Raw genomic sequence first — 27,541 nt, 5'->3', positions numbered from 1 at the left:
TATTTCAGGTGAATCACTTCTCCAGCACTGCTGGTGAGGAGGATGTGCAGAAGAGGGGGAGCCTTGCTCAGGGGACCAAGCAGCTGGAGGCAGAGGTTGTGCAACGTGTCACCAATTGTTTAATGACCAAACCATGTTTGGTAACAGCCAAACCCTGTAATATTGTTGAAAGGTGATGAGCAACTAAGGGGGAAACTCGACAAACTTCTGTAAAAATATGCACATACATAGATAGATATAGATATATATATATATAGATACTCTTCCTAAGCTGTAGTCCTGACAAAATCATTAGTGTTTTCTGATGACCTAAAAATTCCAGTCTTGTGCTCAGTGTACTGCATAGAAAGCTTGAGCTGCAAACAGAACAGGGAACTCTGCTCCCTCTGGTTCCCAGCAACACTCTAAGTATGACAGAATCCTCATCGACGGCTGTGGTTCAGATTATGTATTTCAATGGCAAATCCCTATTTTGGGATTGGATTGCTCAGCCTTTTTTTTTTTTATTTTAAAGAAAGCTAGGAAACTGGAGCCCTTAAAAGTGATAATTTTATTGGGGGAGGGGAATTTAATAGAAGGTGTTACTTTGTCATCCTATCCTGATTTAAAGAGAGCTGAACAAAATGTGTGATTTCTTCTTTTTTTTGGACTTATTTTATTTTTTGGACACAGGAAAGCTATTAAATGAAACAGTGAAAACACTTGAAAAAAATATTGCAAGACAAATGTATTTAATTTAAATGCTAATTTGTTTATAATATTTTCATATGATGTAAATAATGAATAGTTTTGATGCAAGTTACCTGAACATAGCACATGTCAAAAACACAGTGAAGAAGCTGTAAAAATGTATAAGAAAAAGCATGATTAGATATTGGAAGAGGACAGAGGAATTGGACTAGCACTCCTGCAAAACTGCTACAGAAAAGTTTCATAAGAAAAGCCCCAAGCTGCTACTGTTGTCTTTCTTACATGTAGCCATCAGTCTGAGCAGAGAGAATTTCTGCTCCTATCTTCAGAAAAGTAATTTGCAAACCATTTCTGATCCCATTATATTATCTGCATCCTTTCTTGCACAATAAATTCTTTGGGAACATTAATTTTAAAAATCGCCTCGCATATTGCAGCATAAAAAGAAAAAAACATTAAAACTGATACAATATATGGGCAACAAACCTGAGAAGTACAAATATTGATTACATTGCAACATCTCCTGCACAGAAGCTACAGTGAAATAAAGCAGTGGTTGCAGGTTGTCATGAGCTGTGCTTGTGTTTTAGTTAAAGTACATGATCTTCCAGTGATGTTATTACCTGATAACCTCAGTTTTAAAAAGATCCATGCTCTGCTGTGGGGAGAGGAGGGCCTTGAATTACAGAGTCATAAAAACTGTGCATGCCAGACAAGCAGTAGCCGCAATTAATTTTGTTGCATTAGGCTCCCAGCTCATGTTTTTTAGGTAGTTGGGGCTCTCAGAACTGTGCTGCTCTCCGCAGCTTTTCCTACAGACTAAGTTTTGCCAGCCATGGAAATGGAACTGTGACACAGATACCATGCACTGGGCATGCATTCAAAACCTGGGGTGGGTTTCTCTCCTGCCTTTCACCTGCTTCTGGAAAAGATGTGTTTTGGCCAGCCAAGTCTCTTTGCCCTGCTTGTGCTGATGCCCAAAGCAGAGTCCTTTCTCATCCTTTCCTTGACACCCCAGAGCAGGGTGAGAGAAACAATTTCTTCTTTAATACTGTTTGCCAAAATTCACTGTGGGCTCCCAAAACCAACTCCCTGCCTGCCCCCCACCCTACCTGTTAATGACATTTCTGTACAATTTCAATGCTGAACACCATCACCTCACGGCTCACCCAGTCAAACCCAGCCAAACCTCAGGGAAAGGGAAGACCTGCAACTTTAGGATGCACCATTACTGTGTGCAGTTCTGGGCTCCTCAAGGAGTTCCTGGAGAGGGCCCAGCAGAGGCTACAAAGGTGATTCAGTGTCTGGAGCATCTCTTATGACGAGAGCTGGGCCTGGTTAGTCTGGAGAGGAGACTGCACAAGGACCTCATTAATGCATACAAAGATCTCCAAGGCGGGTGCCAAGAGGATGGTGGGGCCCAGCAACAGGACAAGGAACAATGGCCATAAGCTAAAACACAAGAAGTTCCACATCAAGACAAGGAAGAACTTTTTTCTGTTGAGGGTGGCAGGGCACCGGAGCAGCTGCCCAGGGAAGGTGTGGAGTCTCCTCTGGAGACACTCCAAACCCACTTGGACACATTCCCGTGTCACTCGCTCCTGATGACCCTGCCTTGGCAGGGGGGTTGGGGCAGGTGATCTCCAGAGGTCCCTTTCAACCCGAACGATCCTGCGATTCATTTGGTGATACGGTTTTTTGTCGCTACGAGCAGCGACAGCGCTGGAACCAGCGCTGGCTCAGAAATTCCCTGGCGATCCCCTGGAAAGCAGCGCCGGTCCGAGCCGCTCTCGGTTGCCCCGCAGCGGGGCAAACTTCGCCTTCCCACGAGACGCGGCGTGGCCGACCCTGCAGCCCACGAAGTACGCGGACCCCTTTCCCGGGGGGAGGAGCGGGGCGGCCCAGCCGAGCCCCCGCGGCCGCCCCGCTCCCGCCGGGAGCTCCCAAGATGGAGGCGGGCGGTGTGACAGGGCGGGGAAGGGGCCGGGCGGGGGCTGCGCCCGGGGCAGGTGCGCGGGGCGGCGCCGCCGGGAGCCGCAGCCGGGCCGAGGGCGGCGCTCGGCGCTCCGGGAGTGGCAGCGGGGCCGGAGCGGGACTGCGCTGCCCCGTCGCCGGGCGGTGACTCGGGCTCCCCCTCCCGCCCCGCCTCCCGCCCCGCTCGCCCAGCCCGGGCCCGGCCCAGCCGCCGCCGCACGGCGCCGCCGCCACCCGCCGAGCCCGGGGCGCCGCCGGGAGCCGAGCAGGGGCCATGACGGTGGAGCAGAACGTGCTGCAGCCCGGCGGCGCCGCCAAGGTGAGTCTCCGGCGGGGCCCGGCCTGGAGAGGCTCCGCGTCCCCGCCGCGCCCGGGCCTGGCCGCGCCCGCTCCGGCCCCCGCCATTCCCCCCCGCGCCCGTGCCGAGCTTCTCCCGGGCCTTCCCCGTGCCGCGGCCTCGCCTGGGCCCCGCCGCTCCCGCGGCCGCGGAGCCGCAGCGGCTGCCGCTGCCGGCCCGGCCCCAGGTCATCCCGGCCGCGGGCTCGGCGTTACCCTCGGGGGAGCCCCGGCGCGCTCCCCGCGGCCCCGAGCGGGCCTGTTGCGCTCGCAGGCTGCCGGGCAGAGCCGCGGGACCGGGGCTGGGCAGGAGGAACAGGGCAGGGTCCCGGCCGGGCTCCCCGTGGGCCCGGGGGAGATGCTGCACATGCCCGGCGTAACCCTGCAGCGCCGGCATCCGCGCCTGCCAAAGGTGAACGCTATTTCCAGCGAGTGACGCGCTCCTGCTGGAGTGAAAAAGTGCCGGGTTTAGGGACTCGTCCAGTCTTTTACTGTGCGCCAGGACTCGACGGAGAATGTTACTCTGTCAAAAGAAATAAAAAAGGATACCTTCTGAATTTTTCATTCGCTTGAACTGAACTGTCAAGAGAATTGTCTAAAATTGAATTGCAATGCTTTTAAAACATTTTAAAGGTAACTTGTAGGTTAACGCAACTCTTCTGGTTAGTGGTATGACTGTTGCCTCTTCCCGGATTTTTATCAATGTTTTAATGGCATGTGCTGCCTTCGTAAGAGGAAGAAGGTATATGTGCTTTGGTATAGTCGGTGTGATAGTTAAATGGCTGCAGCTTTAAGAGTGGACAGTGGGAATGTGCTGATTAGGGTGTAATTGATTAAAGTGGTACAACTCGCATTTAAGAAGCATTTTTGGAGGGAGGGCGTGTCTGGCCGAGGACTGCTCTCATAGTTGGAAGTAGTTAGCAGTGATTTTGGCTGCTTCAGCAGGAAGGCGAGGGCTGAACGGACTGATTTTGTTCCTCTCTGTTTTCAGCTGGGGTGTGCTCGCAGGTTAATGTAGCAGATTTTCTGCTACATGTGCCTGCTGTGTTTGAAAACTGATGTTGCTGCTGTGCATATGACAACTTTCCCGAGCAAGTTTGTGTTTTACAAAACCTATTGTCAGTAGGTTACTTAATATATCATAATTATCCCATTATTATCAAAATAATATCATTAATATATCATCATATACTCTGTTACATAGTGCATTCTGGACTCTGATCAGTGCTGCCTATTTGTGCATTCTGACAACAATCCTGAAGGAGAAATGTTAGTTTTCAGCTAAACTAGAGGGATCCTTAGTTTTCAGCTAAACTACTGCTTGTGGGTCAGTAGTTCAGATTAACTTGATCTTCAAATCGAGGATAAGTCCAAAAGGAGGTTGAAGATTGATTGCTGTATATGTCAGGTAATCCATGCAGCAGTAAAAAATAAAGCTAGTAGTAATTCTGAAGCTGTAATCAGCATATGTGGTAGATGGTCACTTTTATAAGTGTCTAGAGAAACAGAATAAAATATCAAGGTTTTTTCATGGCACGGATATTCTTGTGATTATTTCCGTTGAAACATTTGATCATTACCTGCAATTGCCTGTTACCTGTTTTATCCCTAATTGCATGCATTTAGGGAATGAGGGAAAGGCAAATCTTAAAAGTATTTAATAAGAAAGCTTTATTTGACTCCAAAGTGAGTATCTCATTGCATAGTGAGACTAATGACTAGCTAATTTGATGACAGACTTAAACATTGATCAGATGTTTGCATGTAGGAAGGCAAATGGTGAAGGTGCAGTGGTCTGATGTATGGGTGGATGAAAGTTGGAAAGGCTACCATGGCACTTACTGTTTTCCCTTGAAAGAGGAAAAAACCAATCTCCACAAATAAGGGAGTTCTGGAGACCTCAAAGTTTGTTACAATTGTTTTCTGTTAGTGTGAAGAAACCACATACAAGCAGAAATATATTGAGTTTACAAGAGATGCCTGAGTCATCAGCATACCTTATTCGGATCTGTGGTTCCCAACATTGTTCATCAGATGGTTTCTTACATCATACAGGAAGTGTGTGTCAAACTTCAGCAGCACTTGGAGATATAGGTTTGTATTAATAAATGCTCTGACTACAGACAGCCTGTTTCCCACTGAAGCTGTCTTTAGTTTATTGTGTAGTTAAAGCAGCTGCATCAGGTCAAAAGAAATTTTTTCTTTCATTTCTACTGGTCATCTTGATCCTTAGTTAAAACTTGTAATTTATGTCCTGGAGCAAATAATTAATCATATTATTCTTGTTGCTCATGGCTCTTGTGTGCTTCTCTGACATTGTTCAGTGTCTGAAGGTTATAGATAATGTTCATAGTAAGACTAAAGCATATGAATAAAGTAAGAAGTTAAAAAAAGTAACTTCTTGTTTTGTCCAATCTGCATTTCTGTCTCATCCAGTCCTTTTTGTTCTGTCAGGCATTTTGCTCCTGAGGAACTAAGCCATGTGTGTTGCAGGATTTCCCCTACTCCAGGAAGCCCTACATGGCTGGTGCCTGCGTACAACAATTTTCCTCCTCGAGGAGGATCTTCCCAGGCTGTACTGTGCAGATCCTTTCCTCAGCCAGTGTCCCCTACACAGCGAGTTCAGGGGCTGGGTGAATGGTGATTTTTCTGGTAGCTGGAAGTTACGATGTGGGGAGGTCAAATGTGTTTTAGCATTGTCTCAGCTCTGATAATTACTGTGATGGTCATCTTGGAACAGCATATTGAAGAAGCTGGGTTTTAATTGGTGGCACTTAGCTGGCCTCGCAGCAATGTGTATTATCAAGTTCTACTGCTTCTGGAGAGAGCCTGGCATTTGGTTGATACATGGATTTAAAGGCTGTTTTATCTGTCCTTGGGTTTCCCACACCCACTGTTATTTCAGACCTGTGATTCAGCAGTGCATTGGCAGTGTAATCTCAGGAATAGTAGAATCATAGTAGAATAGAGCTGTGTCATCTCAGCTCATTTTTCTTTTTCTCAAAGAAGCACAAACTTTTAAGGATATTTACCACTTGAAGTAGTGCCTGCATAAAGCAAGGTCTGATACTAAATTCTTCTCTCTTGCTGTTCTTGGGGTAAAAACGTGAAAATTGAGCTAGCTCGTGTGCTTCTGCTGTTCTTGTCCCATAATTTTGATGTAGTTATTTAAAATTTGGCTAATAATAGGGCACTGAGTATTTTTTTTTCCCTAACAGCAATAGCTTCTTTGTGCAGATGATGGTAGTCATGTCTCCACCAATTGACATGGTACAGTCCTGAATGGCAGGAGCTGATTGCAAAGTATCTACTGAGCATCTGGTACACAAAGAATGTGTCTTGGGAGCTGTGTACTCTTTTTAAATCATTTTTTCCCCTATTTTAATAGGTGGCAACCTTCCAAGGATTTAAAATACAAACCTTTAAAATCTCTGTATCTTGAAAGTTGAGTTCAGGGTCTCCTGGTGCATCCAAGAGCCTGCAGGCTCCCTCTCTCATCACGAGGCCAGAGCCACTCTTGCCTGTGACCAACGTGCAGGTGTCCCTCTGCACCTGAGAAATGGCCTCTGAGTCATGGAATGAGGATGGTTTCTGCATCGCCCCATGAATGGGGAGCTGTGTTTGGACTGTGTGACAGGTGGGCTTGGAGGGCTTAAATATGGGGGGGTTACAGTGCTGGTACCCAGAGCTTTAGTACCTCTTTGTCCAGGATGAGCACAATAGCAGCACTGGTTTTCTGAAAGTGTTTGCACTAACTATGAACTAATTTACAAACATTAATTGAAGTACTGTGGAGGTATGCTTTTAAGTATACACATATTTCTCTGTATTTAAGAAGTTCATATCAAAAAACTTTAAAATACTTGGAGTTACACCTTTGACACAGATTCCTGTTGGTATTTCTGAAAGCTAGAGTCAGGTGCAAAGGCCAGTGATTCAAAGTAATTTTGAAAGCCCTTGTCATATTGGTCTGCTGAATGCCTTCTGGTTTTGTGACTGTTCCGATGGATTTTGGATTAACTCTTAAAAATTGGGGGGAGTGGGTGGAGGTGTGTGTGGTCAGGTTTTTTTTTGGTTTTTTTTTTTTTTTTTTGTTTATTATCTATGCAAGCTTGCTGAATGTTGGAGGGTTATGTTTATTGATGTAATATGATATGAATCAGCACTGTTATGAAACCTTTAATAACAGTTTAAAACTTATTTTCAGAAAACCTTTCACAAAAATTCAGTAACAATTTAGATTGTGTTTGTAGGAGTTTACAAGTGTAGTAATATCATTAGAATTTGTCTGAAATAATGTCTTTAAATATGTTCAGTCTACACAGTGAAAGAAAAATACTGCTTCAGAATATGGAAATGTAAAGTGTATAGGTTTTCCTGGAAACCTTTTGTAGTATTATTTTAAAATATCTGCAATAAATCCTTAACACCTATTTCCTCTTCCCTCCACCCCCCCAATATTTTTAGGATAACCCTGTATTGACAGCTACTATGAGCAGCAGCTACAAAAGATGATAAAACCCATCAGCTTCTATGAAAAGGTCAAAAAAACAAATAACCGATGTCTTAAAATAGAAAAGTATTTCACATTTGAAAAAGTGATAAGTGGAAGGATAATTGAACAGTTGCCTTTCTTACACTCTTGTGCCTAAGAAGATCTGTGGTGTCCATGTTAATTCTGTGAGTTCAGCAGGTGTCCATGGACTTGAGTTACTGAAGGGGAATGAAAGGTAGAATGAAAGATGGAATTTCTATTCTGTTTCTGGCTAAGTCTTCTCTTCCTTGCTGAAGGACCCAGTTGACAGCCCAGTTTTTCAGTCCCCAAGAAGCTGGGTCTGTAGCTCCAGTGATGTGAATGCTGAGGCTGAGGGATGTTGCAGGTGCTGGGGACCAAGTGGCCAGGTTGGTAAATCAGCCTGAGGCCCCAGGGGACTTGGAGGATGCCTTTTCAGTCCGAGCCCAGATCTTTGCAGAACCAGCAGGGAGATCTCTTGACACTCACCTGTGCCAGGAGTTGTCTAAGGAGCTGCATCAGTCACCCTCTTACAGCCTTTGCTGGCAGTGGCAGGGGGATTATTGAGGTTCCCAGAGGTGCCTAAAGATATATTAAAATAATATCACTCTTCATTTCCTCAAGTGAAGATACTGATTTTCAATTCCCAGCTGCTCAAGAGTCAAATGTGACATTCCTTTGGCATAAAAAGCATTCTTTAGCATAAAAAGTAAACAAAAAGCTTAAGAGCTGTGTCTTTGCTTACATTTTTTCATTTAGGAATAAATTCCTTTAAAGTACTGAATTTCTGGTTTTCTTTAGTTGGTTGTATTTTTGGGTTTTTTAAATTGATTTTCTGTTGTTGTTAGGGAACAAAACTCTTAAAAATCTGAAGAGGGTGTGTGTGTGTGCCTTGTGTGTGTGTGTTGCTTGGACCTGAGAGAGAAACGTTTTTTCTGCTTTCTCTGAATAGAAAAGCCACAGGTGTGGGGGCAGATTTTTTGGAAATGAAAATATCCTCATGGCATTCACTTTCTAGGTGTCTTGTGATAACTGTGATTATTTTCAAATAATTTTGAAAGATTGCCTTGAGTCATAGTGAAGGGGTGTGTGTGTATAGGTTTTTTGGGTATTTTTTTGTTTGTTTTGTTTTGTCCTGTGGTTTGTTTGAGTTTATTTGTTTGTTTGTTATGCTTGAGGTTTTTTTAGGTGGCTTTGTTATTAAACTTCCCCATCAAACCCTGGCGACTAAGTTGGTGTTGTCATCACAAAGTGATGGTCTTCAGTCAGCAATTGGACACCTTTAAATTGAAAGAATTCAGATTCTCAGCAGGGGCCTGTTGTCTTGTGCCTGGGGTAGTGTAGCATCTTGGTTCAAATCACAAGTTGGAGTATTAGGTGAATAATGTAGGAGTGACTTTTGTGACAGTGTATTTCAGAAGGACTTTATGAATTCAGGGTAGAGTTCAGTCTTTTTTTCACATTATGAAATAGAGATGGCTTTTGTTAGATGATGATTACACTTCATCAGTTGGGGTGCTGTTAAAGAAGTCAACATCTGCCAAGAGTGGAAAACATTAGACTGGAGTGAAAATGGGTTCAGTTTCAGTAGTCAAGTGAATCTAATGTCACTCACATGTGACTTCTGCCAAGGAGCTGAGTGTGTGATACGTGGGATGAAAGCTCCCTCCGTTCCCCTTGGGACTCTGATATGTCCAGTGTTCTGGTTAATGGGTGGTCAAACATAATTAATAGGGAAAAGCTGATACTGTGGATCACAGGAGTTAATTGCGTGCAAAACCATGCAAGTTGAAAGCTTTCTACAAGCTCATCCTTTTTATTATTTAAGAAAGGAAGAGAATGCTGAAGCTGTGGGGCTGGAGGAAAGATGAGGTGGGGAGATGCCTTCCTGCAGAGCATACCTTGCATGATAGTACAAACTCAGGCTTTGTGCCAAGTAAAGGTACAAACTCAGGCTTTGTGCCAAGCAAAAGGAAATGCTTTTTGCTGTTTCCTCAGGTTGAGGAATGCTATCTCTTGCTGTTTTTGTCAGCACTTGTAACTCTTTGGCAACACAGTGTGTTCTGAACAGCACGTGTCAGATTTTTCCGTGTTACTTTACATTAATACTATGCTGAATATAGATGTTATCATAAACTGTATTGTGCCTGCACACCTCAGCCAAGCTTGCAGGTAAAATTGGGAGGAGCTGTAGTGTGTGCTGTGGTGACCACCTAAAATGTTGCTTTCTTCCAGCATTGCAGTTTGCTCTGTCTCGTTTTATTGCGGGCTTTACATTTTAATTATTGCTAGATTTCTGTAGGACTTCAAAACTTGCAATTGACTAAGAGCTCTACAGACCACTAGTGGAAAATTTTCATGAAACTTCTTTTGAATGTTCCTGTCCATACCACCTTTGTGCTCTGTTACCAACTGTCAACCCATTTTTCAAAAGTGGATAAAGTGTCTCTTGGCTGTGGAGGGTTGCACCTCCCTGCCTCAGTATTTGAGGCAAATACATCAGTCTGTGTTCTGGAGTGGCTGTGGGAGTGTGCCACTCTTGCTGACACTGACAGGGCTCTATCTTCTGGTAGAGGGGTGGTTTTAGCATACTGAACTACACAGTAGTTTTCCTGTGGGCAGAATCTGTGGGTTTGAGCTTTAATGTGAATGAAATGTTAAGCAACATTGACTCAAAATGTTGAGGTTGCTGTGAAATGTTGTGAAGGAAGAACTGTGTCCTAAGATGGTGTAAGGGACAGATTGACACAGAATGCCATGAGCTGGACACTGTGATGACTTCAGTTGTTGGTGACAGGCTTTCTGAGTTCTCATCTGTTTGAATTATAGAGTAGTTTTCCCATGTATTTAGTAACATCATTCATTCTAAGCATTTGAAAATCACAATGAAAATGATCTATTCAGACTAGACTGTTGTAATTTAAGAAGGCACTGTTTTGTTTTTTTTTTTCAGTTTGGTTTCATAGTTTCATTGTTTTGTAAATGTCATTAGCTTTTTTTTGCCATAAAGGATGAAATTCAGCAGCATGTTGAAAGCCATCAGCATGAGAGTTTCCCTGAAATGTGGTGTTACCTGGTGAAGGGACTTTAACAGGAGCAGCATTGTTGTGAGCAGTAGCACAACTGAGTGCCCACAGTTTTAAGGTATCTCTCCTTCTAAGGGTGTTGGAGAGGTGGAATCCAAAGGGTATGTGATGTGGAACAGCTAAAAGGATGGAGTGCAGCTGGGTTAACTTTGAAAACATCACCTGACACAGATTGTGTATGTAAAACACTTTTTGTTTTTTTAAGGGCATTGGAAATATTGGTATGCAAATTCTGACAAATTTTATTCTGAGATGCACAGCTTTGACTTGATGCTTTTGTTTATAGCTGGTTTCTGAATGATTTTACCTGGTGGATTCTTGCTGAAAAAAAAATTATACTCTGCACAGTATTTTTTTAAAAATGTTTCTGTTATCAACTAATTGGCAACAGTCAAGCTTATCAAAGTTTAGGTGCCAAGAAAATGCAGATTGTGCTTAAAATATGCTTGACTTAAGCTTTTTTAGCCATCAGGTGAAAGCATATTTTCATCTTTACAATAAGCAGACATAGAACAACATATTTAATAAAAGCTTGTCAGAGAGGCAAAAGTGTTTTCAAGGCATGACCTGGAGCTATTTAAATCTAATTGACCCTTGTATCTTACCATGGACTGAATTTGTGATACAGTGGCATTCTATCCCCCTGTGGCTGCCAGTTGTCATCATTTCTCTGGTGTTGTACCCCAAAATGCAGAGGGCTCCCTTTAGAAGAGGATGTTCACTGGACATTGGGTTCTGATTCTGAGGTGTAAAACTTTTGGACTGTGATTTATGCAGCTGTATTGCATGCCAATTTTTACTTTTTTGAATAGCAAATGGTAGACTTGAGGTCACACATGGTTTATGTGATAACTGTTCTTCTCACAGCTGTGTGACTCCAAGGAAAGTCAGATACCTGTGCTTGAAATTTCTGTTCCTATTCTCAAACCAAAAATGACACTTTCAGATTTTCAATCAAATTTCCATTAAAACATGAAGGCACTTTGAAAAGTTGAATTTAGCTGTGTTTTTTACTGGGATTAGGCCAGAAAAAAAAAAGGAGAGTGTCACATGGAAATTGAAAATAGTATTCATTTACATTCAGGTGTGTGTGCTTTAAAGTAAGTATCTGAAAAAGGCTGGGTGTGCATTCACACATGACGTTCTTCATTCTTTTCAGAAGAGGAGATGGCAGGACCAGACTCCTATTCTACTTCCCTTTTGGTTTTGGTTTCATTTTATTCTTCTGAAAGTTAGTTACTTTGAAACAGAAATTTCTCCTGGGACCACAGTTTTTGAAAGGGTACTTTTTTTTTTTTCCTGTAATACTTTACAGTGCCTAGGTATAAATGGCCTGGTTAGAGGACTGAATACTATATTATATCCCAGAAATCTTAGGTTATGACTAAGAAAGCATCCCTATACTTTGCAGATTTTAACTTTTGCTTTGTTTTGATATAGAACAGAGGGGATATATGAGAGAACATTAAGCTTGTAAATATAATTTTTTTAACAACTAAATAGCTTTATAGATGGCTTGCACAGGCATTTCCCTTCTTGATATTACCTATTTTCCCATGTGTCAGCTACTTTTCTTCAAATTCTGCTTGCATCTCTTATTTAATTTCCTCCTGCTTGAGGACCTTTTTTTTTATTTTTTTTTCATTTAGAGACTTTCCCACTACTGTGTAGTTTTCTTGCTTTAGAGTATTTTAATTACTTGTTGGTAGCAAATGACAAGTTTTATTTCATTTTGGCATCAAAGCTTATAACTTTGTTTTTTTTTTTAATGGGGTGCTAGAATTAAGTCTTATCTGTTTGTATCCTATTACTTGTTTCGGGAATTTAAAAATAACCAACACCTTAGTGGCAACTTTGAAAAGTTCTTTCTGGTCTTGCACGTGTTTCATGGGTCTTAATGCTGAAAGCCACAGAATGTCTCTTGTGACAGCCCTGTCTGGACCACAGTTGTCCCCTCGCCTGAGGCTGCCTGGGCTGCCTTTTTGGGTGCAGTCCTGCTGGTCTACAGGGTAATCTCTGGATTTATTAATGAAGAAGATAGACTGATTTCCCCATCATCACCAGTTCCAGCTCGTGCTCAGTTGCTGTGTTGCCTTGAAGCTTTTTCTGAGGCTGATTTTAAGGTGGCTGGTAAATGTGCCACCCACTTCTAGTGCTGAGTGGAGGGTGTGTGCAGTGCACAGGCTCTGCTGAGTTGTTAGAGGCCAGGGAAGGTACTGAGTGCTTTGTGACCTAACTGAATAGAAAAGGATTAGAGATTTTACTCTCAGAGTTTATCATCTCTGTCGTTTGATGGGGAATGCGTTGGCATAAGCTGCTGCTAAGAAGGCAGCACAGAATTTAAATTCTTGTTTCAAATAATTTTCCAGAAATGTGAACCTGTTAGAGGAGTATTTTGTACCCCTTTTATTTAAGTCAGCTTCTGAACCTTCAGGTAGGTGTGTGGTGATGGCAGAAAGTCATTATTGGTAATTATTGGTTACTCTTATGACACCACTGACACAGGGAAAACTGGTAGGGCTAAATTGCAGCTAATAGTGCTTACGAACCAAAGTTGTAGATTTCTTGAGACCATGTTGGAATGTGTTAGAATATAGCACCTTCAGCTTTCTGTGGGAGGTGAGGCAAATGTGTGTTTCAATACAAGGTAATTCAAAGTCCATTAAAAAGCACCCACCCCAAAACTTTAAACAATTTTTTTTTTCTTTCTCCATGAAAGAAAATGCCTAGGAAATTTCACTTGCCCTCTGTGGAGTGCAATGCTGAATTTACTATTTCTTTAATTGTGTGGTAGTAAAATTACATGCTGATCCCTGGAAGAGATCTCACCACATCTTTGAATACTGTTGTGTCTCTGTTGTGTTTGAGGTTCATTTAAATTCTACCATTCCCTGCATCCATGGAGGTTATTACCCAATGCAGGTGAAAGCTGCTGGCTGCCCTTCACAGGCCATGGTGTGGCAATGGCCTTTCCACAGGGGCACAGGACATGCCAGCACCTTCCTGGTGCTTGACCCAGGAAAGGCTGTCTCACCCCAGAAGCTGGAACTGCTGTCAGAAGCCTGTCACCTTCCAGGTGACCTGTTAAACACTGTCCCAGATTTAATGTGGTTGTATGTTATCTGTAGGCTCATTCTTGTAAGCAGTTGTGCCTTGTGTCTGTCCTTGCCCACATGCCCCTCCCCAGGCTACAAATATGTCTCTTCACACGATTTCTTTTTAGATGATTAGTGGAGGGCAGGATAAGCTATCAAATCATTTTGCTGAATGGTGAAAATAGTGGTGTGTGACTTTCCTGATGTAATTTTGTCTTATAATGTGCCAGCAGTTGGGGAGGGGGATGTTGAGGCTGTGGGATGAGTTCACTTCTGGCAGACCTCACTGCAGTGGAGTGGGGGTATTCCCCTTCTGTTCTTCTTCCTAAGCCCTCTGTGTTATCTCCTTTAACTTCTTGTGGCCCAAGATGTGGGTAAGAGCAGGCAGTGTGATCAGGAGCTACATGCTGCTTGGCCAAGGTGCTAGGAAGCCTGGGGGTGCTGCTGAGGCTTTTGGGGATCCCTGGGCCCCAGACCAAGATGCTGGAGGTGGCCTTGAGCAGTTGCTTTCGAGTGGCAGGAGGGCAGACATGCCTGGGTATGTGCCCACTCTGTGATTACAGGGCCTGCTTCTGTAGGAAATCATGTTACTAATTTTTTTTTTTTTTTTAATTGGACTAAGCGGAAGAGCCTTTATTGAAAGGCTTTCTGTAAAGTTTGGTTGTTGTTTTTTTCTCCTTCCTATTCAAAACAGACAGCTGAGCTCTTTCCCCAAATATGTCCCTTCTGTTGAATACAGTGGGCTCTTTGTAATACAGACCTGTCTGTGAAAAAGTGCAATTTAATTTTTTTTACAATTGTTCTGCTCTACTATGCTGAATTTTGTATGAAAAAATTGTGAAGTCTTCCTGGTATCACTTACCTAGGGCATGTAGCAGAGTTGTTTGAGGTGAAGTGGAAGCTTTGATCTTTCTGCCATTAACAGCTGCAGTAAATGAAATCCTTCTGGATGTGCACACCTAAAGCAAGGAGTGGAGAACAGCGTATGGCATTTGGGCCCATGCAGGAGTGGGTCTGATTCTGCATGTTCATTTGTGAGAAGTGTACACCCAGGGCTCCACATCTGTCACTGTGAGATTTTTAATTCATCTCCCGTTGGTGTAAGTTTTCTGCAATAGTGCCTAAGTAGGATGGGGACTGCAGGAGGCTTTTTCCCCAACAATTTCTCTCACTAGATAAAAGAAGGATTAAAATAATGGCAGAGAAACAACTCATCAGGCCGCTGCTCCACAACGGTTGAACCCAGTGGAAACTGGTGCAGTCTTTGTCTTATCCTCTCCCTTGTCTCACCCCTGGCTCTCACTAAGCTGGCACAGAATCAATGAAAGCAGAGAGCAACTCTCAGATGTTTTGTTGAGAGCTTGGCCTGGCTTGCCAGATGTTTGGGCCAGTGGTGGTGCTGGCTCCTAGGGATGAGTAGCATCTGGCAACAGCAGCCTGGGCTGGCCAGCACTGGCAGGAGCTGCAGCCTGGAAAAACAGCTGATTCCTCGGAAGCAGTTTGTGATCTGACAGCCCCTGTGAGTGTTATTGTTTATAAGTATTTCGGAGCCTGGGATCCCACTGATCTGGGGACACTTGGAATTTTCAGAGTTGGTTTGTTTTGCTCCTAGAATAGTTGTCCTTGTTATCATAGTGGAAGAGTAAGGAGGACGAATGGGGCTAGCTTGGTGTTTCCTTGGGAGCTCTTCTGTATTAGGCAGAGCAGGGTGAGGCTATTATGATGTCTGTTTGGAGAAAAACAGCCCTATAAATCTGCTGAACGTTTGAATGGGCTAGTGGGACTGCCTTTTCCACTTGAGAGTTAGGCCTGTGAAAGGACTGTAAAGAGCATCAAACATGAGCCAGAATAGCTTGTATTTGTTGTGATGGGTTAATCTGTGATTGAGATGCAAAGGAAAATATCGCAAAGCGTAAAAATGTAGATCTCATGGCAGTGTTGTTTTAGACCAGAAAGATAAGAATGAACATTTTAAATAGTGGCTATAGTAAAATTATACCCTAGGCAATAGTCATTCCTGTGAGGAGAAAGCTTAAGTCTTGATGGTGCTCCCTGGTTGGACAGTGTAAAATGGGATGTTTATGCATGATGGTAAATATCTGTGAACAGAAGGAAAAATTGGGAAATAAATTATTGGAACAGAAGGTAGCCAGGAGGATTGTAAAAATATAGAATCAGAATGATCCAGGTTGGAAGGTATCTCAAAGCTCATTTTGTTCCAACCCCCTGCCATAGGTAGGGACACCTTCCACTAGACCAGTTTTCTCCATCCAGCCTGGTCTTGAACAGTCCCAGGAATGGAGCATTTACAACATCTCTGGGCAACCTGTGCCAGTGCCTTACTGCCCTGACAGCAAAGAATTTCTTCCTAATATTAATCTAAACCTTCCCTCAGTTTGATGCCATTCTCCCCTGTCCTGTCCCTCCAGGCCCTTGTAAATAGTCTCTCTTTCCTGTAGGCTCCCTTCAGGTGCTGGAAGGCCACAATTAGGTTATCTCAAAGTTTTCCCTTTTTTAACCTGAATAGCCTTGTTTCTCTTGGCCTTTCCTCTTATGTGTGTATGTGTATCCTGCTTTAGCAGGGTGTTGATGATCTCCAGAAGCCCCTTCCAACCAGTGCCCCTGTGGTTCTGTGTATTTGTATTTATGCACACACAGTTTGCTGTGTATCTGTCTTCCTCCAGCCTCCTCCTCCTTTCTATCTGTATTGCATTGCCTCTGACTTACCCCACTGGCTTCAGTTTGCCATGGCTTGTGCACGTTTTTGGTGGGTCACTTGGTGTTGAGGTGGGACAGGCTGTGAACTACAGGTACCAAGGCACTGCCCAGCTGCTTTCCATGGGTGGGCTCTTGGAGGAATCCTCCTGTATTTTATGTGTAGTTTACAGTTAATACATGCTGGTGCTTTAAAAGACCCCTCCTGCTGCCACCAGTAACTAATCACCCTTGATTGGAGCAGAGAGATTTTTGCTAATTACTCTCACAGTTACTGGAATATGTAAGAATCAAAAGCAATTTTTGTGAAGCAGATTTTCCTGTGATGGTTCCAGTGAATACAACCTGAAGTTTAACTTGTGTCTAGTTAAGTGAAACTGAAGATCTCATTGGTTTTAGTGTAGTTAATTAATTTCAGAGCTGCTGTCATTACTATTGAGAAGCTCACAGTTATGCTGAGCAGGGTGTGGAGAAATCATGATGGTTTAAAACACACCTCAAAATTCTCTGTAATTTTACATTTGTGACACCTTTCTGTTTTCAGTAAGTACTAAGGTTGCTATTGCTTGATTATCATCCTGTCACTGAGGCTCATTTGGGACTAGCTATAAGCAACAACTAGAAACACGGACTCAAGCAACAGTGTACATAAATCATTTCACAGACTAATTTAAAAATTTCCCCCTGTGAACTGAGCAGGTGGTTTTCTTGCTCATTGCAGGAGTACTCCCCATGCAGGTGATGATTTGGCTCCCGACTTCTGGGTAGTTTGATGTAAATAACTGTAAGAGGTTGCAGATAACCCTTATATTTAGTGCCAAAGAATACAAACCAAACTCCTCAAGCCTCTCCTTAAAATTTTATTTCAAAATCTTTGTCTTTATTCAAACTAATAGTTAAATGTATATGCCAAGAGCGAAAATATTTTTTTTTTTTTTTTTTCCCTTTGGCCACACATGAGGCTCAGAATTATGAGTGTTTATATGAATGCGTGATCTCATGTTGCGTAGAAACCGTAATATCAAACATTGAAATTCACTGCAAAATCATCCCTTAAAGCATGGAAATCTGGTGAGGGTATTCTGTGTGTTGTTTAGGATCGATATAGGTTACATAAAGCTGTGATTAGAATCCTTAATATAATATTTGAGAGGAGTGTACACACCTAAGTAGTGCACTCAAGGCTTTTCCCTCTTAAAGTTTTATTTGGCTAGGCTGTGGTTGGCTGAAAGTTCCTGTCATACACTGTGTCCTTTTGCTCCTTGAAGTAAGTTTTTGCTCTCAGTCCAGTTGCACTTTGTACAAGCTGCTGCTGTAATTGTCAGATTTTGGCAGCCTGTGCAGAGCAGTCCCAGACTGAAAATCTGCTGTCTTTGTGCATGTCCTTTGCTCTCCACAGGGGATTTTTGTCTGAACCAAAGCTGAGGTGTATTTTGCATTAGTGTGTGTATAAAAATATATCTTTACCTACTTTTTTAGAGGATACAATGTCATGTAAGAAGTTCCACTTTTCATACCTGAACAAAAGGAAGCTCAGTTAGCAGATGCTGGGCAAGGGAACCCAGTTCTGCTGTGCTTTAAGGAACACCTTAGAGCTGGTGCAGAGATTTAACTTGGTCTTTGCAGTAGCAAAACAGTGCTTTAAAAATATATGTATACATATAACCACTTTCTAATTTATGTATTTTTATAAATATATTTACTCTGCACATACATGGAGAAAAATCCTGAGGACAGAGCTGGGAAAAACAAAGCCTTCTGGAGCTGACTGCACCTTTTCCCTGTGTTTCAACTCAGTATTTTCATGTAAGGAGTTAGTTTTTATTTGCCTGTTTGGAACTTGATCAGCAGCATATTTAGAAAATGGTTAATGTATTTGTGTTGCTGGAAGCTGTAATGTACAGCAGTGTCTGTGGACCTTTTAACTATTCCTGGGAGATATGATTAATGTGGCAGAAAATTATAGTCACAGTAGTAATTGAGGGTCTTTAGCGTGCTTGTCCTTTGTATGTTAAACTATTTCTGTTTGTTTGTTTGTTTGTTTGTTTGTAGCAGAAACTTAAAGCCTGTTTATGGAGGATTACATTTCTCTAAGCTCTGTGTTCTTATTACAGCAGCATCATACGAGGAAACCAGCTTATTAGCTACTTGTCTACAAGGAATGCCATTAGCAGGTCCTCTGCAGCTCAGGCTTCATTAGAATTGTCTTTAATATAAAGTATTTGTGCAATGTCATTTGAGTTTTCCTCCAATAAACAGGTCTTAGTGTTAGGTGTTGCATTAGAAAGTAAAGAAAGTGGGATTTGTTTGGAGGGCCTGAGTCAAGATGCCATTCTCAGCATTTACATTTTCCTCTTTTGTTCTTTTTGTCTCTAATAAAACTATTCATCCCTCAGAAATCAGAATCATGGGTGTGGGTTGGAAGGCACTTTAAAAATCATCTGGTTCCAACCTCCCTGCCATGGGCAGCAGCACCTCACACTAGACTAGGGTGTGCAGAGCCCCATCCAGCAGCCTGGCCTTGAACACTTCTGGGCATGGGGTGCCCACAACCTCCCAGGAAACCTTTTCCAATGGCTCAGCACCCTCACAGTAAATAATTTTTTCCTGATACACAATCTAAATGTACATGTGGGAGCTTGGGACTTCTGACAACGAATCAACGTCTTTATGCAGAAAGCCCTCTATTTTTTACATTATACACTTAGATATTCTAAAACTACTGTTCACGCAATCACACGTTACTTGATTGGTGCCTCTGTCTTGTCCACGCATTCAGCACACACTTCTCAGGATATGTGATTGGTTACAGTCCAGATGTCTGACAGCCCCCTGTTATATGGTTCTTGTGGTCTTGTTTTTTTGTTTCTCAGCCTCTTCTTTCCTATTTTAGAACAATTTATGTCTCAGCAACCTTGGGGAATTCCAGAGGACCTGATAAGAAATTCTACAGATGGTTTGGCTGGAGCACACTGTGGCCTAAGTTATTCAGATACATTGCTACACGTATTCTTTGTCAGTTTGAAGCCATTGTCCCTCATCCTGTCACTCCAGACCCTTGTAAATAATCTCTCTCCATTTTCCTTGTAGGCTCCTGTCATGTGGTGGAAAGCTGCAAGTCACCCCTAAGCCATCTCTGTTGGAGGCTGAGCAATCCCAATTCTCTCAGCCTTTCCCCATAGGAGAAGTGTTCCATGCTTCTAATCGGCTTGGTGCCCCTAGTGCATTTACATTATGTACTACTGGAATGTGAACTGTGTAGTGAGGCCATAGATCCTGTTTTCTCCTGCTAATGGTTGGATCATCTCATTCATTCCTGAACATACAACTTTATCTGTGCTTGGAAATGGAAAAGGGTTGTTTTATCTTCTGAGTTTGTAAGTGGTTGTATTGCAAATGCAAATATTTGGATGTGGCCATGAATAAAGCTGAAGTTTACATGTGCTTCTGCAGAAGCTACAGAGAGGAGAAAATAAACAGATCAAAAGGTGGCTAATTTCCCCCATAAATTTATCTTCACTGTGATTCAGTATTAGTCAGTTTATGAGATTTGCCTTGTTCAAAAAAAGCATTTGTGTAATTTAGCTTTTTGCTTTCGTTGTAGGAAGTTATCAGAGTTTACAGTACTGTTGTGGAACTAATTTGGGCACAGTATTTCCCTAAGCTGATAGTAGTGCAGATCTTTTTCTGCTTCACTGGTGCTGGCACAGCTACTGAATATGCTATTGTGTGAGGTTATAAACCAGATAATCTTAATTGGGCATTTCCTGAGAGCAAGGGAGGGATGGCTGAAAAAGGAGAGACTTGGAAATAAGGACATGCATTCCTAATACACAAATTTGGCTTCCATTCAGGAAAATGGGAGAATTTCCTGTTAGTTAAAATCCTCCAAGAGCTGAAAGCCTGAAGATACATAATGCATACCTCAGGGAGCCAGAGGAAGGGGAAAGGCTGGGAATAGCTTGTGCATGAAAGCCCCAGGGAACAGACTGCTGCATGATGTGGTGGGACGAAGGGGTGTGAACAGCTGGATCCCAGGGCAGCCATAGCATCAGTGAACCATCTCCTTTGTGTGGCCAAGGGCTTGGGGTACCCTGCAGCAGCTGTACCAACAGTCTGGTGTCAGACATCAGGTCCTAGGGGCTTCTTAGAGTTGAGTCAAATGCTGTTCAGGCTCCGTGGAGAATGGGTATGTGTGTGAGATGTGTGCACACACGTGCTAACACTGCAGATTTTCCTAGAGTCTTGACTTACTAAACTGGAGGATCTCTGCTAGTGAAAAGATGTGGAATCAGTCATGCAAATTTGAGGATAGGATGGCAAACAGAAGTGGGTACAGGCATATTTGAAAGAATGGAGGTGGATTTCTTAGCACCAGTAGTTTAACCTGGTTCTGTTGGAATGATCTGGTTTGTGTCTGCATTTGAAAAGAAAGTCTGTTTACTAAACTGAACTAAAGTACAGTGAGTTATAATTCAGAATTTGAACCTCTGCTGAGACAAGGTCAAAAAAAATAGGGAATGAGGGAAGAAAAAATACGGTAACTTTTTAATGTTAGAACTGATAGTTGTGATCTGAAACTTCCCTCACTGACCTGATTGCATACATTGGTGTAGATACTTCAGACACTTGTAAATAGTTGTCTGCTGCCTTCTTAGTTTTTTCTTTGTTTTAGCATAGGGTGAACTCTTTTGGCTATTTTTGGTTATAGCCTGTGAGTGAATTTATACTATAATTGTTTAATATATCTATGTATTTTCAGTCATTTGAGGTTCTATATTCTACATCACTTCAGCTCAAGTTAGCCCAAACTTCTTTAGCTTTTAGGGTAAATGTAATCAGAATGAGCATCAATAGGAGTATGGAGGGTGGCTTGCTTCATATGTAGAAGTCTATCTGTACATTGTATTAAATATTTCTTATCATACAGAAGAGACTTAACTGTTTAGCAGTTGCACTGGGATTTACCTCCAAGCTTGAGTCATGGGAAATAGTAACATAAGTTTCCTGTATGCCACAATAACCAGAGCTAAAGGAATATTATTCAAAATAAACAAAATTTATCGTTTTTGACTTTACAAAGTAGTACAGATGCAGTAAATGAAGTTACATCAGAAAATAAGTAATATAAGCCCTCTGAATATGGTTGCAATTGTTTCATAAGTGTCTTAAGTGAGAAGAAAAGCAAAAAGAAAATTGAATCTCATCCTCTGATAGTGAATGAGGAAAGTGTTTGATAGTTGCCTGCTCTGTCACTTGAAATGAAAAGAAATAGAATTGCATGTGTTAATACAGTTTAATGGGTGATAACATACTGTCATTATAACAGTGCAGGAGAATAATGGCAAGTTAAACATCCAGTTGCAAAAAAGGTCAGTGCACAGTAAAGATGAGGAATGTGGTTACATCAAATTTGTGAAAATGAGGGCAGATGGTGAATTTGTGGAAGAGAGGGCCACCAGTCAGAGTTTTTAGCTGCCTTATGCAGTTTTGCAATTGTTTCTGAAGATCTGTTAGTCTATTAGTAAGTATCAAAAGAACATGTTGATCAGGTGGAAATAATGTCAATTACACTCCTTCTAGAGAGGGAATGTATCCATTCTTTAACTTCTGCATGATTTGAAATAATTAGAAATTAGCAGCAACTTGTCCGCATTTAGATGAAGAAACAGTAATGTCTAAGCCAGACAAATGCCCCAAAGCTCCTTTTAAGGTGTTCAGGAGAACTATTAATTTTCCTCTTAATTCCTGTCACTTCTAACAACAGTGGATTCTTCATGTTGTTCTTTTAATTATCAGTTAGAAATTCTGGAGCTGAGTACCTTAAACTCTTGGCCTTAAAAAAAAAAGTATACTTAGATACTTAAATCATCTCTCGATGAGAAAGGAGCATCTCTGGGTGCAGTTCTGATCTGTTAAATGTGTATATCTGTGGGAAGGGGGCCTTGAAACAGAGCTTTTACACTGGAATACTGAAATGTGGATAGAAACTACAGATGTCTAAGTTTATAAGTCACAGCTGTGCTCATAAATTAACAGCCAATATTTTGAACTGCTAAGAGATTGTTTGTTGGTAAACTGTCTTTTCTGTCTTTTCCCAGTCCCTCTGAATGATGAATATCCTCCAATCAGCCTTTCCAAGTGTTGTATATATTGTGGAAGATACAGAAATCTGTTATAACTTGTTGTTATAATAATTTTTAATGAAACTATTTTCTGTTTTGTTTATCATCATGTTGGTGGCAAATAAAGAAATTTATTGCCATGCCCCTTGAATTGCTGATGCCGATTTTAATGCTGTTGTAATTATTTTTCCCCAAATACTCTATTTCATTTCTTTGATTCCTGCCAGACTTAGGGGCAGGAAAGCAACTTTATAGGGGAAACAAGTAGTGGCTTTGTACAGTGCTATGAAATGCACAGAGTAAACAAACGAAGGGGTGAGGGATGGGGATAGAGTGGGAGTTTGTTTTCCTGCATCATTTCACTTTTCTCATGCCAACAGAAGGGTTTTTAAAAGGAAAAGAAAAAAGAAAGAGGCAAATTGGATTGTTAGCAGTGTCTCTTAGGATCATAAATGAAGGGAAGATTGTGTATGTAATTCATAAACATCCTGAACGATACGCCTTCTATTTCAACTTATTAGGGCATGAAGTAGTGCCTGCCAGGTTAATTTCTCACTGGGGAATTCAGCATTCATGCAGATCTTAATTTCCTCTTCTATACAAAGCAGTGATAAGGAAAGAATAAGGGTATTTGAATATTTGATTCCAGATAATTCAGTTTAAAAATAAGTATTTCAGAAGTAGTCGCAAGACAATTATAGTTGCTATTTTGAAGGGAATTTGGAGTAGCAGGAGAATGTTTATTTGTTCCTGATGGGAAATATGCCTTTTATCATGCAAACAGAACCCTGTACTTTACAAAAATTTTCTCTTTCATAGATGAAATTACTGTTTTGATTTCAGGATGTGGTGGGCAAAGAATAAAAAAGAAAAAACGCTTGCAAATATTTTTTCTCCATTTTCCATCTGCCAAAGGAACAATTTAATTTGTTAGTATGGAACAATGGTCAGTGCTCTGTGTTTTCATGGTTTTAATGGTTAAGATGCTTTTTATGGTTAACAGGAGTTCAAGGATTGTTCCAGCTTAGTGCCTACTTTTTGCTTCTGTGATAGAATAGCTAAGCATGAGCAGAGTGAATAATCTATTGGCTCTAAACAGGGGTGTGGCCAGATTTTTATTTAAATAAAGGAAAATCAAGCCTCAAAATTGTTATGGAGTGAGTATTTAAGAGTCCCAGAACCTCTTTTTCTAGTTCCATATGTTGCTTTAAACTCAGTGATGGATACTGACTTAGGTAATTTGGGAGAGTTGGATTTAACTGGTCTAGGAAGGCAGTTTGGATGGATTCCTAAAATTCTGTTTCAGTGTCAAGAAATTTGTTTTGTTTAGAGTTTTTATAGTATTTCTCTTAAAACACCTCAGTGATCAGCAAAGTTGAATTTCCTGGTTTTGTGGCTGGAATTACTGGGAATTATTTATGTTAAGGAAATAATGGGGTTGAGAATAACTGGGAGTTAAATAAGTTGGTTTTGGTGGGAATTCAGTCAACTATTTCCACTACTGCCTTTGGAGACCAAAGCTGTGGAGTTTTATTTGTTTAAAAGGGCCAATTGTGGCTTTACATAGGCTTCTTAAACCCATGTTGCATAAGCTTACCCATTTTTTTTTTGTTTAAAAAAATCCAAAACCAAGCAAACCCACCAAAATGCAAAATCATTACATTTGGGAATCAAAATTTCCCAAATTGCAGAAACTGAGAGAAACTTGAGTAATGAAGGTTCTGCCCCTTTGTGGTACATAAACCTCCTATGGAGATGCCTTTAATATTTGTGGAGGAATGTATTCTGTTAAGAATTGGTTTTCCTGTTTTTTGACTCTAATCTTATTTCAATGATCTGTTTTGGTTTTTTTTTAGCACCAGCAAACGTTTTTAAATCAGCTAAGGGAGATCACTGGTATCAATGACATCCAGGTACTACAGCAGGCACTGAAGGTAAGATAACTGACTTGTAGCTGAATGCACCTGAATGCATCTTAACTTACAGTGAAAGCCATAAATTCCCTTTCTCATTCCTGTCCTTCTCTTCCTTTCCTTCTTTCCCTTCCTTCCTTTCTCTTCCCCCAGCTTGAATTTATTTCAGGGCTGGAAAAAAGCTAATAATGATGGCTTTTTCACTTTATAAGAGTCTTGTTCTCTTTTGGTACTGACCAAAAAATTAATCAAATCTTCAAAAATCAAAAGACGGGAATGTTAAACTTGCCTATAACCTTTGTGTGAATTGTTCTGGGATAAATTGGTGCTATTACAGATTGTCAGCTCCTGAGGAACCAAGTGGTATTTTCTTGTCAAGGTGTGGCTGTTTTCTATCGTGCACAGGCCTTGCTCACTGTGTAGAATGAAGAATTCTGCTTGAACTTGCCAACCTTTGCTAATTGGATATTGTTTCAATGTTTTTTCAACCATTGTAATTTATTGCACAGCACAGAAGAGTTCTTCAATGCAAGTAAAAAATGGCAGATCTCTCTGCATTCTGTTTCCATATACATAAATATATATAAAAATTTTAAAAATGCTTTTTCTTTCTCAAACAGAACTTTTTAGCCATTTATATGTGGTAAATGAGGATTTAATAATTTAAATAAAAAAATACATCTACACAAAACCAGGTAGCTGTTGTTGGCATAAGACATGTGCACAGCTGGTTTTCAAGATCCAGGATCTCTGACTGTAAAAATGGAACTATATTTTCAGAAGAATTCATCTGACTCCTGTTGAAGTCTGACTCCAGTGAATGTGCTGGTTATGTTTGTTGAGAGGTTGACCTACACTACAAGACTTTTTTTTGTCTTTCCTGAAATAAGTGAAACTCCACCAAAACAGTTTTTTTATAAGATGTTTTATCTTTATTTTGGTTAAAAATAATATGCAGAATATGACAAGTTTACACACTTTCTTTTCAAGTCAGTATTTTACCTGACAGTCCAGTGGCTATTGATTTGAAGTTGCTAATCATGCACTGCTTTTAAGAAAAATTAAAGAAAGGATGAGGGGACTCTCACTTCTTTTTTTTTTTTTTATGCTTAAAGGACAGCAATGGTAATCTGGAGTTGGCTGTGGCTTTTCTCACTGCGAAGAATGCCAAGGTTCCCCAGCTAGAGGAGGCAACTTACTACCAAACAGCCCTTCCTGGGAATGACAGATACATCAGTGTGGGCAGCCAGGCAGACACCAGTAGGTATTTTTTCTTTTCATAAGTTTAGTTTAAAGGCATGAGAAATAGAACCTTGCCTGTGACATAACTGTTAATCTGCAAATAATTCTTGTTTATCAATTCTTCTATTATTATGTATTCTCTCTTTTCATATTTGGTTTTTGTTTTGTTTTGTTTTGGGTTTTTTTGTTTTGGTTTGGGTTTTTTTGTTTGTTTGGTTTTTTTTTGTTTTGGTTTGGGTTTTTTTTGTTGTTTTTGTTTTTTGTTTTTTTTTAATTTTAGCTACCTTTAGGCATTACTTTTACATGTATGTATGGTACGGATCAAAGGGAATAGCTGGGCTTTCCACCTCTTTTTTTTCCTTTTATTCCCCCCCCATATTACAGTTTTTATTTTGGGGTCATGCAGTAAATAGTTTAAGGCAAAAGCTGGGTACTCCTCTGTCAAAACAAAATTGGAGAAGAGTCTTTCATTGTTTGTCTTAATATGCTAAAGCTTAATATCCTTAAGAGTAGCTTCTCCCTGACAGGAATGACTTCCTCAAAGGGAGAAGTGGGAGGTTAAGTGTGGATTTTGTACTAAAAGAGTAGGTATTTTGTATATGAAATTAGCATTAAATATACCTGATTTTACACAATTTTTTTTAGTTGATACACGAGGTCCCACAAACTGTATTTCTCTAAGTCTTTCAGGCTCTAATCTTCTGCTTTAGTGCATAGTTATTTTTATGGGGAGAAAAAAATGTGTTCGACAGATAAATATAGAAAATTACATAGAAGTAAAAGTCAAAGGAAGTTTTGTACTGGGATTGGTATCTGTAAAATCCAAATTCTTGATGCGAAGGTTACTTTATACCATTTGCAATGCAGATGGAGAATAATTTAATTATATATCAGTTCTTTGGCCATATATGTAGTACATCTATGGAGATTTTATTAAGCAAGTAGAATTATTAAGTGCCTCCTGCAGTAGGATTTTTTCCCCCTTGTGTTGCTCATGATGGCTTCAATGTAAAGGAGATAGGTTTCCTTATCAATTGTACAATTGTATTTTGTCTGTAGAACCTTGAAATGAACTTCTTAAACTTTTTTTGTTTTTTTTTTTTTTTAGAGATGAGTTTATTCTCAGCATGTCCAATCTGAAAACTGCATTTAAATCCTTAGTTTATTAGAAACCCTGTAAAAAATGTCCTGAGTTCATTATAGGTAGTTCTGTTATCCATGCACTAAGTTGTGGTGGGTGGCTTGGGGTTTTTTGTGTGTTTTTTCTTTTCACTCCTTTGGAAAGAAAACACACAACTTTCCCCGTGTATTTAATTTCCAGCGTCAGAAAATTGCCATTGAGGAAATGAAGACTATTAAGAACAAACTCACCACTGTGTTATAGTTTGTAGTACTGACAACCTACTATGGCAGCAGAATAGTAAGTTGGATTCTCTTGGAGTCTGTATTTAATTAGATTTAATAGCAATGCCATTAATAGAAGTATTTAGTTTTGCTGTCATTTACTGTGCTGTACAACCTTACTGAAGAAATGAGGATAAGGAAAATGGATCAAACCTGCAAGAGCCCACATTACCCATGGCAGATGGTCAAACTAGAAGAATAGGTTGTGAGTTGTATATTCCAAGTTGAATTTCAGGATGCTCTTCTCTTTTCTGGAGGGCTGACGGCAGATTCCTTACAGAGCATGACAAGTCAGTGATCAAGGAACACCAGCTGCTGTGGGAAAAGTAGGTTTTTAAATATTTTTTTTTTTAGCATCTTTAGTGTTTGGTCAGGTCCTCACTGGCAACAAAGATGAGAGCCCTTGGTCTGTCTTCACTGTTTTAGTTAGACTGAAGACACATTATAA

General features: G+C 41.0%; 1 protein-coding gene across 3 annotated transcripts in view; it reads left to right on the top strand.

Annotated features, from left to right (window-relative positions):
- The first annotated feature begins 2,824 nt into the window (after window positions 1–2,824).
- USP25 (ubiquitin specific peptidase 25) overlaps window positions 2,825–27,541 on the top strand; it is an 89,913-nt gene continuing 65,196 nt past the window's right edge. For 2 of the 3 annotated variants that reach the window (XM_058829463.1, XM_058829462.1), the window contains exons 1-3: window positions 2,825–2,983; window positions 24,391–24,468; window positions 25,563–25,707. In XM_058829463.1, coding sequence (XP_058685446.1) covers window positions 2,939–2,983; window positions 24,391–24,468; window positions 25,563–25,707 — 268 coding nt within the window. In that variant the 5' untranslated portion in view covers window positions 2,825–2,938. Of the gene's footprint in view, window positions 2,984–24,390; window positions 24,469–25,562; window positions 25,708–27,541 lie in introns of those variants that run through there. The other variant, XM_058829464.1, reaches the window with a different exon arrangement.

The sequence above is a fragment of the Poecile atricapillus genome, chromosome 1 (genome assembly GCF_030490865.1).
Source record: "Poecile atricapillus isolate bPoeAtr1 chromosome 1, bPoeAtr1.hap1, whole genome shotgun sequence".
NCBI lineage: Eukaryota > Metazoa > Chordata > Aves > Passeriformes > Paridae > Poecile > Poecile atricapillus.
The sequence above is the reverse complement of the archived record's forward strand: the minus strand, read 5'-3'. Positions and strand labels throughout refer to the sequence as shown.